The sequence below is a fragment of the Synchiropus splendidus genome, chromosome 1 (assembly GCF_027744825.2).
Source record: "Synchiropus splendidus isolate RoL2022-P1 chromosome 1, RoL_Sspl_1.0, whole genome shotgun sequence".
Taxonomy (NCBI): Eukaryota; Metazoa; Chordata; class Actinopteri; order Syngnathiformes; family Callionymidae; genus Synchiropus; species Synchiropus splendidus.
The window spans coordinates 26,506,029-26,521,731 of record NC_071334.1 but is presented as its reverse complement, the minus strand read 5'-3'; the positions used below and the strand labels follow the sequence as shown (position 1 = coordinate 26,521,731).

General features: G+C 42.5%; 2 protein-coding genes across 2 annotated transcripts; both read left to right on the top strand.

Annotated features, from left to right (window-relative positions):
- Window positions 1–29: 29 nt before the first annotated feature.
- tmem106a (transmembrane protein 106A) lies at window positions 30–5,516 on the top strand. Its single transcript, XM_053844117.1, has 8 exons — window positions 30–199; window positions 2,606–2,768; window positions 2,842–2,905; window positions 2,982–3,135; window positions 4,164–4,304; window positions 4,375–4,418; window positions 4,516–4,569; window positions 4,831–5,516. Exons 2-8 carry the CDS (start codon window positions 2,618–2,620, stop codon window positions 4,937–4,939), a joined length of 717 nt encoding a protein of 238 aa, XP_053700092.1. The 5' UTR covers window positions 30–199; window positions 2,606–2,617; the 3' UTR covers window positions 4,940–5,516.
- A 759-nt stretch (window positions 5,517–6,275) lies between these two features.
- On the top strand, window positions 6,276–8,602 carry arl4d (ADP-ribosylation factor-like 4D). The gene is made up of 2 exons (XM_053870742.1): window positions 6,276–6,416; window positions 7,292–8,602. The coding sequence occupies exon 2, from the start codon at window positions 7,396–7,398 to the stop codon at window positions 7,999–8,001; it is 606 nt and encodes a 201-aa protein (XP_053726717.1). The 5' UTR covers window positions 6,276–6,416; window positions 7,292–7,395; the 3' UTR covers window positions 8,002–8,602.
- The last annotated feature ends 7,101 nt before the right edge of the window (window positions 8,603–15,703 follow it).

The following is a 15,703-nucleotide window of genomic DNA, read 5'->3' as shown; positions in this document are numbered from 1 at the left end:
AGTCCGTCCTTTGGAGCAACCTGGCTACTGCGCATGCGTGCATACACGCACCTGACTTGAACTTGAGTTTCACTTCACTGCTGTCTTCTTACTGACCGAAAAAGACGTGATCTTGCTCTTTGGTGGTTATTTGTCTGAGCAGGTAGATAGCGATCTGTTGATTCCTTGGACCAGACAGTGGTGTGTTGTTCCGTAAAAGGTGAGTAAGCACTTTCATTTCCTGTCCGTTCATTTGTCAGATGACTCGCGTGCATCGTGTTTTCTTCTCCAACCGTTCGCTTAAAGCCCCAAAACACTATTCACTTGTTAAAGGTATTTATCTCGATGATCGCCTTCACTAGTGGTACATCTGGTTTTCCAGCTTGGATCTGATGTTTAACAGTGAAATGTATCAACGTGCGCAACACACTGCAAATACAATACTATACAATACAAACATGTGTAGTGTATACCGTATTTATTTGTGCTGTCGGTGTCCGACACATACTCTCAACTGCATATATCATCTTATAATGTTCAACCAACATGTATAAAGACAAGTTACGCAGGGTATTGTATTACTCCTTCCATACTTTTGCTACTTGATTATTCAACTTTATTCAACATTTTTTTAATCTGGATCTCAAAGTTTTTTATTAAAGAATCGATAATGCATCAGCAGACAATCTGTAATAACAGGCTAATTACCTATTATACAAACATGGTAATAGCACTAGCTACCTCAGACAGATGTTCATAATAAAGTACATAATAATTGCTCTTGTGCCATTTTCTTCAGTCTTTTTATGAAAACTCACACATAGTCTTTCTGTCCTCTCTATTGTACTCCAGTACTAGGAGTGTACTTTAACTTCAGCACATTCTTCTATCACCACTAGCACAGATACAGTTTGGAAGGCTGCACAGGTAAATATATTCCCACGCCACTATAAAAAGTTTATAGAGTTCATGGTTATTAGGAACTGACTCAAAATTAAAAAAAAAAAAAATCAATTAATCTCCAGAACTGGTGGACCTTATTACATCTTTGCTCTGCTCTACTTTATATCCTCTGCTTATTTACAGTTCTCTGTTACTGTATGTACAATTCTGCATGAGCGACAAACATACTGAGCAAGAGCTTTGAGACTCTTTGAAATCTGATGAGTCATCGTTGTTCTTCAGAGTTACTGCCTTTTCACGGACCTGAAGCAACAACACACTCCCCTGCAACGATAATAACACCCTCTCCCACTGAGTAAAGCCCCATCGGCTCAACAGATGTTTCACTTGCAAAGTTGTAATACTACACCTACATCTAAAGTTTGGAACTGGTTTTCCGCAGTGAATTTATTAGCTGAAGCTCCTCACTGTTGCGATAAGGCCAGAGTTACCAGAAGTACTTGTTGCTGACTCAGCTGACAAAAAATGTTTGGTCAGTTTTAAAGAATGTGATTTAAAAGTCAGCACAGGATCATTCAGTAACCACTGTTCCATGCAGGGAGGAGTGGCCTGGCTTGTTGCACTTGGACACTGCAGTAATAGTCTGTGTTTTCTCTCAATATCTCAAGCGACGTCGATGAAGAATAGAGGCTGGTGGTTGGAATAGTTCATGGTGCTTGAAGGTGCTGAGCCTGTTTGGGTGAAGCACAGACTAATTCCAGGTTGTCCTGTTAGACAATGGTGACAACCTAAACAAATGCTAACCACCTCTTTTACTTGTTTGTCATTCGAAATTGTTCCGCCAATTTTTAGGCGGAGTGATCAAGAAGATTTCAGTAGATACCTGATTATGGCTGAAGAACACATTCCAGTGACTGGTCCAAAGGTTCGGGTGGGGGTTAAGTCTGTCACATAAGGGACTAAGTTAACTTTCAGATTCCGTTTGTGTGTTACTCGTAGGCTAAATGAATCCTACTTGTCTTCATGTTGCTCTGAAAATGTCTGGTGCAAAGTGTCGTCCGCCACCTCCAGCAGTGATTCATAACTGAGAAGACAAGAGAGCCTCAAGTAAAAACACTACCTATAGCTCAGATGCAATCACTTTGCACGACTTTTGCAGTGTGTTGTGGCTGAAATTCTGCTTCAGGATTGGATTTGACACCAAGGCTCATTCAAGGAAAGATTTTAGTGGACGGTACATTCCATCCTTCCTCACCATTTCTCAACTTCTGAGTGGACAGTAGGTCAAATCAATACTGCCACTCAGTAAAAGTCGTCCACCTGGAGGAGAAAGTTCTCAGATAGGCTTTGTCTCAGTGGCTCACTTTCAACTCTGGGGAATTAAGGTTCACAAAGATACACTAGTAAGTATCACATTTGCTTAATAACAAACATTACTGAGTAAATCTCATGGACAGCTTTGAAAGAATAGGCCACCTCCTCATGTGTCATAATCGCATGGTTGACAATGTGCTGTGTGACTGGAAAGTTATTTGACACTGTCTAGAATCTGCCTACAAGGTGGACTTGCAGGTTTATTGGTCTTTTAAATAGAGTGAGAAGTGGCATGGTTTTGTGGTGGACTGCAGAGAAGGAAGCATTCTTCATGTTCATTGAAATTGTTACCGACTTTTTGGCTTAAAATCTATTCGATTTCTTTTCTTCTTTCGCATGTGCTGAGCAGACAGAGCGAGACATGGGCGTGGTGGCAGTCAACAGCGCTGATCCTGATATTTCGGGATTGGAGAGGGAAAGGAGTCTGAGGCAGTTTCCACAATATGGAAGCATAAATGGCCACGGAGGGGACACCTGCCCCACTTGTTGTGGCACTGGACGTATACCAAGAGGTTTGTTTGGTCGCCTTTAAAATCAGGGAAGCGAATGTGATCTATTGAAAGGCAAGCTTTTTAATATCCACAGGTCATGAAGACCAGCTTGTTGCCGTGATACCTTGTAACGATGTACGCCTGAGGCCCAGACGCACGTGAGAGACGCCTGATCCACTGCTCTTTTTGGTTTTGCCAGCAGCTCTGTGACATGTGTGTCATGTTTTGTTACAGAAAGCTCTACGTGTTCATCTCCATGGCCGTGTGTCTGTTTCTCTCGTGCCTCATCCTCTTCTTCCTCTTCCCCCGGAGTGTGACCCTCACACCTGTGTCTGTGGAGTCAGTCATGGTCTACTTCACTGATTCAGAAATGCAAATTGACGTCAGGGTGAGTGAGTGTGCTTGAATGCTTGGGCTGGTTATCGGCAGCATGCCGATACGATACGTTTTCCAACGCAGGAGTGACAATACGACATATGAGGGATTCACTCAGTATTAGCGCATGATGTTCTAACCCAGGCTTGAACGCCCTGAAACTAAGCACTCAAGTATTTATTCATGAAAATATTGATATAGTGTTCTAAAATGTGGATGCAGCATCAGGGTCTGTCATTGCATATGACTGTGTCAATGTTTTCCTACCCTCCTACTGAATGCAAGTTGCATGTAGTTTGTGTTTTCTAGATTGTTGTTTGGGGTCATGTATCATCATGCATGCTGAAGATGAAGGCAATTTTTGGGTTTTACATAGATCTCTGCTAGCTGCAGAGCAGCTTCAGATAAGCTGTTAAGATTTTGTCTGGCTTCCCACCAAGAAAGTCAACTTGTTTTTCTGGGAAAATAATTTGACTTGTGCTGTGGGATGTTTCACTTACTTTTTATGTCATACTGTGATCTCCTTTTAAGATCAAATTTACATGAAAGAGACATAGTTTGTTAGCAGCCGCCACTGCATTCTTTAGTGATTGAACACAATAATTTTTTTTTATAGTTCGAGCTCTAATCATAAGCTCTGCTGCACTGATGTGCCACCTTTGACCAATGAGAAGAAAGGGGATGGTCAGGGGAGGAGAATCCCTTTGACATAGAGACAGAGAAGTGCAGAGAAATAGCACATTTCACCTGACCTTTTATTTGTGTTCTACTGTGATCTAATGTAAATACAAAAGACCCTGAAATTAACACAATTTGGGATCTTTAAATGTTTCTCAGTTGGTCATGTGATCCTGCCACATTTATTGACAATAACACAAGAACACTTTCATTTGAACTCTCCTGAACTCACAGCACAGTTTTATGAAGTTAAGCATCTAAGTAAGGTCACATGACAAACTGAGATAACTTGACTCTGGTGGGGGACAAAGTTCTGTCCACAACAAAGCAGTTCATCTTACTCAATCAATTTTCTTTCTTTAGAACCGTGTCACCCTCACCAACAACAACTTTGTCCCAGTCCAGATTGTGGAGTTTAACGTTCAAGGTTTGGTCCAAGATGTTTTGGTGGGTAAGAACAAAATTTGCAACACGACGTCCCTCCACTCGCGCTCACAAACATCAGTAAGTTGACAGATAACCAGTCATAATGGGTGATATTTGCTGCTGGTTTAACTAAAATCTTTATTTCCAGTACACCTACAACATTGGGTTGCCGATTACTGATGTAGGACTGAAGTAAGTGTGAACTGTTGGGAACAGTTTACTGCAGAAAATATCTTAACCAATTGATGTGTATTTCCTTTGAAAAATAATTCTGTTTTCTACCCCTCAGCACCTACTGCAAGTCATCCGACATCAAAATTCACTCACTCTTCGTGCAGCTGCAGTAAGTGTCCAGTTTGCCCAAGCAAAAGTCCTTCTGTCATTTTAGTCCACAGCCACGTTGAAATGATATTCCCAGGAGAGATTAGTCCTCATATTGCCACTCATAGTACAAGGTCACGCTTTTTTAATGCGTGTAAATGCAACTGTAGCAAGTTTTTTAAGAGTATTGTATTTCACATTTATTGTGGATGAAGAAAAACAAGATGTCTTCATACAGAAGAACAAAGATCCATACCAGTTAAGGTTGTGTGTTCTCTTGCAGGTTGACTTTAAATATCTCCTATCTGTCTCACACGGAGCAGCTGACTCAGGAAACATATGAGTACATCGACTGTGGCGCCAACTCCACCATTCCTCACCCTGTCAGATGATGTCATTCCGATGCAAATGCATAACACCTTTATATCTCTCGAAAGCCATTCCGTGGACCTTGCCTCGTTTCCGTGTTTAAAGTCTGATGACCGCAGTAGATTTGACAATACTGCACAATGCTTCTATAAATGTCCAAAGGCGTCTGGATAGAAGGTCGATTAAAACGGTGGTTCTGAACTGGTCTGGCTTTGGGACCCTCCACCAGTCCTAAATGAGACCTAAATCGAGAAAATACATTCCAACATTATTTATTTGAATAAATATTCAATAAAGAAATCGAACACGTTGAACCCCAACTTCCATACAACGGTTTTATGAAAGCAGATTCTATTTTTTTTGCCGAGGAAAGCAACAAATAGATAAAGGTTTAAATATGAATGTTTACATGAAATGCTTTAATGTTCTGGATGTATCAATGTGCTTTGCCTGTTCATCTAGTCCTCTGCACTTTATGAAATATGTATAACTGTGAGATACTTCATTTCATTTTACTTTTGCACTATTGATTTCAATCAACAGGCTGACGTGATGAATGTTGACAGAAAATAATGTGAAATAAATGGCATGACCTTTTGATGATTTTGCTTTTACTTGCCTGATTTTGAGAAGAAAGAAAAGGGCCAGTGTTGTGAGTGGCTCAAGTGTTGTGCAAGAGCCGCATCAGCGTTTACACTGCAAAGTATCTATTGTTTATATTGCTTGTAACTGCATCAGCAGGCCGGGTGATAATTGTTGGCTTATTTCATAGGGAATAGTGATATAATTACACTACAAATTTTAAAAGCTTGCAGTATTAAAAATCGCCAGTAGATGTAGCTGTTTTGCCATAAATCTCAGGCCTCTTATGTGGCAGCTGGATGGCTGGCAGTGTCAGTCCAGCTCCCACTTAACTATGAATATTGATAAAAAAAATGAAAAGTGTGTGTGTTTGTCTTTCAATGGTGGTGTGTGGTGTGAGAAAATTGTGCCAAAAGTAGCATCCAACTAAGAGTTAACCAGTAACAGAAATCACATTCTGTGATTCAGAATATTTTTCAGGCTAAGTTAGCGTACTAGTGAACCAATTGTTAAGAAGATAACAGTAGCATAAAGTAATGAATGGAGTATGATTGTAATTATTATTCTCAAAGTGAATTCAGAAGCCCTGCAATACAGTTATTAAGAAATAAACATGGACGTGCGAATAAAGAAAGTAGCTAATCTGCATTTGCTACTTTTGACTCTAGTCAGAAATGAATCCCTGGATAACACAAAGTTCGGTAAGGATTTTTTTCTAAGTATTGTACTTTATTTTTTCGACTCCATTTCTACGATGGTGCGCCGCTACTTGCGTGACGTCACCGTGGCCGCGGGAGCTGCGCGCTCTCGCCTCGCCAGAGCTGCTGCTGCTGCAGGAGAGAGACGGAGCGGCGGTGCTGACAGCTATGGACGTGTTTATTTCTGCTGGATAGCGCTGTTTTCCGCCCACATGAAAAGGTATGGCTGCTTATGACCTCGTTTAAAGTAAGATATTGAAGACGCATGGTTATTTTAGTGGGCTTTCTGAGCGTATGTGCTGTTTTAGGACGCGACAACGTTCGTTAATACATGAAAGTTTCTATGCTGCGCTAGAAGCTACACATTTGTGCTGCTGACGTTGTTATTATTAATTTCCACGACATGAATTTGAATCTGTGAAACAGACACAGTCTTCCCAAGTCAAAGCATGTGTGGTTAAACGCTGTGGTAAACAGCAGCGCCAGATTAAAGCAGCATCCCAGCAGACAAGTTTCTGGAAGGCAGACGCCGAATATACGTCTATTGCACTGAAACCAACGTGTCCTGAGTGGTGCACTGCAGGTTTGATCGGTGTTAAGAGGATTAGCGGGGGCAAGTAAGACACAAGATAACCCCATCTGCCCAATTAACTCGAAAACCCAAGACATTTGTTGTGTTATATAATCAAACACGCGCGGTCTGTTTGGACTTGCAGTCATGCGGGACGTTACATGTGACTTCAAAGCAGCAATAGATCCTGAAAGTTGTGGCTTCTATCGTTTCCAATAAGGTTGATCTGAGCATTGCTGTGTCTTATTGAAAGGGACTTTAAGTTTAAGTTGGATCTAAGCCGTAGAGTGGCAATAATGTATGACTGGTACTGACAAACAGGAGATCCTGGAGTCACTCCCCCTTGCCTCGTTTATAATACAGAGCACCCTAATCCTCTGCTTTAAGAAATAATTGTCAGTTGCGGCGAAATTCAGTTAGCAATTGTGTTTGTGAGTGCATGTTATCTGCGTCTCACACATTCCTTGAGCACCCGCTGTGTGCTCATAAATTGTTAACTCGGTCCATGTTTGTGTTTTGATAAGGTATCCAGACGGCCCAGTCATCCTCCGAGAGTGAAGAACAAATGCCAGTCCGCTGAAGACGGAGGGATTAAATCTGGAATCTGACCCAGCAGGCTGCTGTAACTATGGGGAATCAGCTGACCGACATGGCTCCCAACACGTCGTTCCTGCCAAATTTGCAGACCCTACACGTCGTGGTGGTGGGGCTGGACTCTGCCGGGAAGACGTCTCTCCTTTACCGACTCAAACTGAAGGACTTTGTGGAGACCATCCCGACAAAAGGTTTCAACATGGAGAAGGTGAAACTAGCCGTGGGAGGCTCACGTGTCATTAACTTTCAAGTGTGGGATGTCGGCGGGCAGGAGAAGCTGCGCCCGCTGTGGAAGTCGTACACCCGCCGCACGGATGGTATCGTGTTTGTTGTGGACTCCACAGAGGTGGAACGCATGGAGGAGGCCAAAGTGGAACTCCACAAGATCACCCGCACCTCTGAGAACCAGGGTGTACCCGTGTTGATCCTGGCCAACAAGCAGGACTTGGACTCTGCCTTGGCGCTCAGCGAGGTGGAGAAGCTTCTGTCTGTTCACGAGCTGAGCATGTACACCTTGTATCACGTGCAAAGTTGCAGTGCCGTGGACGGTCAAGGGGTCCAGCAAGGCCTGGAGAGGCTCTACGACATGATCCAGAAGAGAAAGAAGATGCAGAAACACAATCGGAACAGAAAAAGATGAAGCTGCTACGACGACACTCTTTGGAGATTTATCCGCTGTTGGGACACTTCCAGGCTTAATGATCCCTTCTAATTGGGTAGAGCGATCCGTGCCAACAAAACAACATTTACACGCTGCCTTGGGGTCAGCAGGAATAGATTTGGTCATTATATGCGAAGCAGTATTGACATTCACTTTGTTCTACAATCCTGACGCTGTCCCCTCGAATGCTTACTCTATAGATTTAAGGAAAACGTTTGCTCTCTATTTTCCCCTCAAGTGCATTTTCTATCCTTGTCTTAAAGAAGATTTCACACTTGCGATGTGAAGGACTCGTGTACGGACACTTTCTCCTTCTGCGGCACTAATAGAAGATAGCACACTCCCTCACTGGCTCGCAAAGAACATGCACCTAAGAGATAGTTTCACTATGGATGCATCCGAAATATATTTATTCCTTCTGTGTGTGAGCTGGAATCTGATGGAGGCATGATGGAGAAGAGATCAGTGGTTTTACTGCTGTGGACATTGAAGATCAGTTTACTAGATGAATAGTGTTTATACAAATTGTGCATTTTTGTAACAATTAAGACTTAATAAATGAAAGCACTGTTCTGGAGTTTCACTGCTGGAGTTATTGACATGGGTGGACTCAGACCGACGGTGGGGTTTTGCTCCTCTCCTCTGCTCCAGATCGAGATGAGAATATCTGCTTACTTCAATGGGATTCGGTTGTGACCCCTCCCCCGATCACCCAATAGGACTCTTGACATGTCCCTACAATCATCCCTTCCCCCTCCTCACTAGCCCTTTACAACCCACCAAACCTTTGATTGTCTCCTCTAAGTCTCCGGCTGCGCTCAGTAATTGCATCAGTTGGTGTTGGGCGGCGAGGAGGCGCGTGACTGAACCACCTGGGAGCTTCAGCGGCTGCTGCCGCCAAGCACTGTACTGTGGCGCCGGTGCACAACATGCGATGTGTATGCGATCGGCTTTAAACTAGGTGTGTCAAACTCAAGGCCCGCAGGCCTCAGCCAGCCTGGGATTTAATTATATGAGGCCCGCCTCATTATTTCATTCCGTCTGTCATTGGTGGCCTGATAGTTAACAGCCCTCCTGGCACTCATTCTGTACTGCAACGGCTGCACTCTTATTGCAAGGAATGTTAACCGAGGCAAAGGTTTTAAAAGGCAAATTAGTTTCACAGAACACACGGTCAGTTTCAGATTGGGAAACAGCACTATATCGAGCCCATATAAGTTGCAGGGATAAGGAAGTGCTTTATATTGAAGGAGAGATCATGTCTGTGTAACAATATTTTCTCCAAGTGACGTCCCGGAATAGAGAGCAGAGTCAATAGCATCTACAATTGCGTTTGTGTGCTCCTTGAGAGGTCGCAGATCTTCTTTTCATGAGTTTGAACTCAAAATCAAATGTTTCCAGTCATTTTACAAAGTACAATTAAAAAAACTAATCTGAAAGGAAGAAGTAATCCACGGTCATTGCAAAGACAAGTAACCACAAAACTAGGTTACTGAGCTACTCTGAAAAGGCAACAGAGCACACCTTGAATTTGCTGGAACTAAACTTATGCTTACAACATTTTTAACAATAACACAGAATTTTGTTTCTGGAATGCAAGTCAAGCTAAGCAACCAATGAAAAATAAAAACAGTTAAAGTGCATTACCTTTAAATAGACCTTAGATTTCTGGTTTGATAGAATGACAGTAGAAATATCTATGGTACACACATGAAGTCATTTCCGAAGGAAACAAAATCCCCTTTGTATTGATCTTATGGTTTCCTGCTGACACGGATGACCTTGGGGTCTTGATCCAGCATATGTGAGGGAAGATAGAAAACAGAAGTGACCTTCATAATGACTTGGTAAAGCTGTTTAATATTTCAGGCATATCTGTGCTGTGTGAAGGTTATTTCAACCCCAGATTGTTGATTATGCTGTGTTGTTTTTGCTGAAAAGTTTGTTCCCTTACAGACTGTATGTGTTTTACTTAAAAAGCCACAGTAATGTTTTCTTTGTTTGACTCCTTCTTCAATGTGTATTGAAAGTTAAAGTGGTGGGTCACACTTGTTATCTATGAAGAAAGCAAATAGAGGCAGGAGGCGCAAAAACAAACAAAAAAAACTTTATTTTCCCATGTCTGTTGTTTGTGCTTTAATTGGTGAACAGGGGTCAGCGTGAGGCCCATGACAGGTCGGTGGCATCTACAGAAGAACGTGTGACACCTCTCTACCACAGTCGGCTAAACCTTTAAAAGATTCACACCTAATGACTTGGTCTTTGTTCCAATTGTATTCTGCTGAGGCATGACCGCCTACGACTGGTTCACTCCTTCCCTTCCTTGGACTGCACCACCACGGCAGACCATGAAAACAACATATAAGAACAGCTTTTTCGGCCGCTCCACAGTTCCAAGCAGGGGATCACAAAGCCGCAGCTGCACTTTATGTACTCCCCGAGTCAATCAGACAGTGAAGCTTTTTTGCTCAGCCCTGTGGCAACAACTCACATTTAGAACGAATAAAAAGCTCTCCATTCCTTTTCAGTGGATGTCTCCACAATAAATAAACATGAGCTTACGCAAGACAAACAAGGTCTAACATTGGTAAACCGATGAGTGATGTGTTTCTGCACAGTATTTGTCTTGCATGATGTGATGACATAATGACTTGCACTCTTGCTGAGCCGTTTTTTTCAAAATGTCAAATAGAAGTGTGCGACAGAACGCGACATACTCACCCACCCAAGCACGACTCTCCCCCCGTGTTATTTACACGGAGAGGCTCATTGAAAACTTCCAGGGATACCTTTTGCAGAATCATCTTGACGCAGCAGCTGGTCCCTGAATACATTAGCATCGGGATGAGGTGTGTTCAATAGCTGAGACACAGTGGAGGCATCAATCAGCAACCTGTGATGAAGGATTCATGTGTAGAATAAATGTACAGCAAACGCTTCCGTCAACATCAGGAGCACTTTGCTGATTTCCTTTGTAAATATTTGACTGCATGTTGCACTCTCCTAGTGGGGTGGGTCCATGTCTGCCAGGGACGTACGGGCGCATCCCTGGAATGATGTGACATAAATACTAGGCATGCTCACAGCAGGGACTTGAAAATAGAGTGCAAGTATACTTTACTAGTACCAATATTCAATCACCACGGCACCAGCCTCCAGTCTGCCTGACAGCAAGTGCTAAAATACACACGTGCTTGGTCTAAATGAAAAGACATGAAGTGGGAAAGCGCGAATACATCTAGGTAAAGGTCCCACCCATCCGAGTGAAACATCTCCAACACCTAAACTTAAACTTTTGCCTCAGGAAAAGTCTTTATTTGCGATACACAATGCTACATAGATGGCAGGAAGTGGCAGTAAAATCTTGAAACTTGATTCAGTCAATAGTCCTGAAACCGAGACCAATATTTCAAGTAGCATTTAATATACTTTCTAGCTCTGCCGGAGTGAAAGGTAAAAGTGAAAAAAATGCACACTCACCCCAGAAAGAAAAAAATTAAACTGGGTGTTCAACTCAGCATCATTGTCCTGTCAAGACATGATGAACAAAACAAACTTCACACATGATGTTGGATGTTCAATAAATGTAGCTTATCTCTCCCATCTTTGGTGTTATAGCTGTGCAATTGATGATTTAATGGTATTTTAAAACGTCATTTCAAAGCGCTGGGTCTAATCAGTAGCATAGCAGTTCGAGAAATAACTCCTTAGACAGAAAAGCGTGGTCTCCACTTGCCCAATATTCCAACATATACTTGTCTTGTCTCTAAGTCCAACGAATGGACCCAATATTTTCGTGACAATTTCCATATTTCCCACATTACTGCGGCAGCAAGATGAAAGGTCATGTCCGTTTCCTGGTAAACAGTTGGGAAGCCGAGGTCAAGCGCGCGTCCTGCTCAACAGAGCAGCCGATCAAACATACACGTTTAATACTAGCTTTTACTTTCTGAACAAACTATTGTCAAATGTGTTCCGAGGACTTGTTGCTGGATTCACGTAGCTGATGCTTGCAGCCCACTGTCACTCCACTGCACCATTTCACGAGCTCACCACTGACTCCATTCATAACATATATATATATATGTATATATATATATATATATATATATGTATGAAGTCACTTGGCTAGAAAGGCGAGACAAACAGCAAATAAGGCCTGATTGAGAGAGTTTAACGCCAGTTACAAGAGGAGTGGCAACTGTGGGGAAAGTAGTTGGATCAGTGATCACGCAGGCTGTCAATCACTGAAACACTTTATCCCCCAAAATATGACTGGCAACTTGTTATTGCACACAAACTGTTTTTCATATTTATGAAAACTGAATACTACTCTTTATAAATACTCAGAATCTACACTGCATCACACTGTCAGTTTTCAGCTGGAGTAAAAAGTGGCAAACAATAAATCAACAAACCTCAGGAGAGAACATTAAACTAACAAGAAACCTCTAAGTGAATTTCCCCACCATTAGCTTTTCTAACTGAGCCTCAGATCAATCTACTTTTGGGTCCATGGACAGAACCAGAGCAGAATAGTCGCTGTGTCGTCCCAGAGTGACCTATATCTCTGAGTGCTGTCTGAATAATGAACAACAACAGTCCTTGGACTCTAATCCAGCAGCGTTTTGACATCATTTTGGATCACCATGACAACGTGGAGTACACAGCTGCCATAGGGCGAACCGCGGCAGAAGCACGGCGGGTCAGATTGCTTTTGTGCCAGGATGTTCAATCCAGCAGAGGTTACAGCAGGGGCAGGGGGATGAGAAAGAAGCTCAGATCAATAGCTGAATCCTGAGACCACCCGTGTTACTCCATCAGCCACTCTCCCTCTAGATGTAGTGCTCACTGCACCTGATCATGTGTCATGTCAGAACAGGTTTGCAAATATCCCTATTTCATTTCGCATCATGTTCAGTGTCAAAAGTTTCACTCTTTATTTTACACCTCCACCCCACTTTTTTGTAAAAACGACCATTGCATAACTGGACTTTAAAATTCCAATTTAATTTTTTAAATTATTTTTATTTTATTTTAAAAGCACTAAAAATATATTAAGTAATGCTATTGTGGTAGTAAAATAGAGCAATTGCTTCAAGGCCTTTTTGGTGCCCAAATCCGAGGTTAGATGAAGAAGCCTATTTGACGGATTTACACGTGCTGGCTCTTCAAACATTTGACAGCTTGCTGCCAGCCTTGACTCAAGATAAAAGTCCTCTGCAAACACAGATATCATCTCGGTACTCGTTCTGATTGTCCAAAATTGTTCTTATATTGACGCTTTCTATTTTCTACTTCAGTGTCTTTGCAGAAATCGATCATGGGCAGCTCATATTTCAAACGCAATAGCATTTCTGGGAATCTAAGCGACTGGCCGTGGGGGTGTGTGTGCGCCTGTGTGTGTTGCATTCAGGTTGTTTATGAGACACGTTACAGAGTAAAGGATCTGTTGAGGGCTTAGATGAAAAAGTGTTAGCAGGAGGCCTGGATTAGTTGCTTTAGATTTCATTCCTGAACGGTCATAAAGCTGTCAGTTGGCCTCCATTTAGAAGCCCATGAGATTGAATGGAGGGAGGAGGGGCTGTTGTGATTGGAAACCAGAGCCAACTTAACCACATAGAGTGATCTTTTCCCCTGGAGGTTTGAGGACAAACACAGAGGCCATATTTCTCAGTTCTACACAGCAGGAGGATCCTGAGTGTGTGGATGAAGTCAGTCTTCATATCTCTCCAAGGTGACCTTATTCCAGGACACAATTGTCTGACTTATTCATGTGTTGATGCCTGTAGAATTCCCATTGTGACACTACCTCAGCAGGCATTTATCCATATTCATAAACAGGGTCTCATCAGATCCCAAGTCGAGAATGATTCATTACACCAGGGATCTATATTACAGGCCGCATATTCACTGAGATTTAATCTTAAGGGCTGGATTTTAGTGAATGATTCACTCATGAGGATTACACTTGAACTCTGTATAAACTGCCTCAAAGTGCGAAAATGTTTGGAAAGGTTTCTGTTCGTAATAGACAGAAGGCATGTGTCACTGGAGCTTCAGTCGGAAGAATCTTGGAGCACTCCTCCGTTGCCAGTTTGACCCAAATCAAGCTTGAATCTGATATCCCTCTGGCGTAGATTTGATCCCCAAACAAGCCACAAAAAGTTAAAATGTACGTTTTGAACATTGGTCGCTAACAATAAATAAACAAAAGTGATCACTTCATTTTGTCCTTAAGTCAGAGCATAAATGTAGTCATTATGTATGGAGTCTCAAAAACTTTCATTCCAGGTGGTGTCCACTGAGAAGATACGGCAATAGAGGTCCAGCATAACCAGACGAGGTGGCCACGGACTGCTAATCCAGATGTTTCTTATAGTATTTGGCGTTTGCTTCATTGACCATGGAAAGAATAAGGATTGCTAAACTAGTGAATGAAATAGTATTCGAGACCTCCAACGATATGTTGGACAAGGTGAAAAACTGGACTTGAACATGTGTTTGAATTGTGTCTTTGTTAATGCTTGTTCTTGGCAACTGTGATGATATCATCTTCCTCCTTTATTGCTCAGGTGGGGGCAGGTGATGCACTGAGAGTGGGCGAGGTGGCCGTATCCTGAGCCGAATGGACGACTCATGAAGTCCTAACAGTTCCTAAGGCGATGGACTGTTAGTCCATTGTGCTCTACAGGCATGGGTTCGATGCCTTTTATGATAATCTTATAATAATCTAACATTATAATGAAATATGGGATTGAGACCATGACCATAATCAGTTGTATCCTGTGTCAGCTTGACTCAAACGCCATACTCCAAACATTAACAACAGCAAGAACAAAGCACAAAGGCTCTACATCAGGGGTCTCCAAACAGACACCTGATTGGTGAGCTGTGTTTACTACCTGGGTTGGAACAAAAACCTGGACTCGCTTGGACACTCCTGGTCTTCGTTTATCTGAAGTGTCCCATTAGAAATTGAAACAAATTGTCATGTCTGCACTTTATTTTCTTTCTTTTTGTATTTTTCTCTTGTGCTTTTATTTTGTTACCTCCAGTTGCCTTCTTTTCCTGTTCCTGCTTTGTCTCCGGCTTCACTGGCAACAAAGCTGGCGTTAATCTCATCATCAGTCTCATCCTGGGTATAAACCTGTTGACGTCAGATTGTTGCTTCTCGCTTCATCGATGTAAAACTCTTTCAAGACTCCTGTGTGTTCACTTTACTCCCTGACTTTTTCCAGATTTTTCCTCCGCGCTGAATCCTATTCTGCCGCTGCCTTTTGTTCTTCCTTGCTCCTCCTGTGTTTACTTCCCTACTCTCAATTCAGTCCGCATGTGAGCTGTTTATCTAAGCCTCACTTTTAGTTATAGATCCGTCAGTTTACCCCTCGTGTGTGTGAGTGTAATTAGCCGCCGCCACCACCGAGCGCTTTCAGTTTAGTGCCACCACCACGTTGAGTTTAACTCCAAGTGTGTGTTTTCTGTTCTCCCATTTATACAGTAGGTTGTTGATGCTAATCCGCCTCTCTTATTTTCCAGATTCATCCAGTTCCGTGTGTTGTTCCCGGTCCACGTTTTGGTTCCCGGCGCCTTCTGCCGACCAACACTTCCTGCACTTGGGTCCATCAGCCGTCATTATGACACAAATTACTCATTAAATTTAAGGGGTTTGGCATCTTAA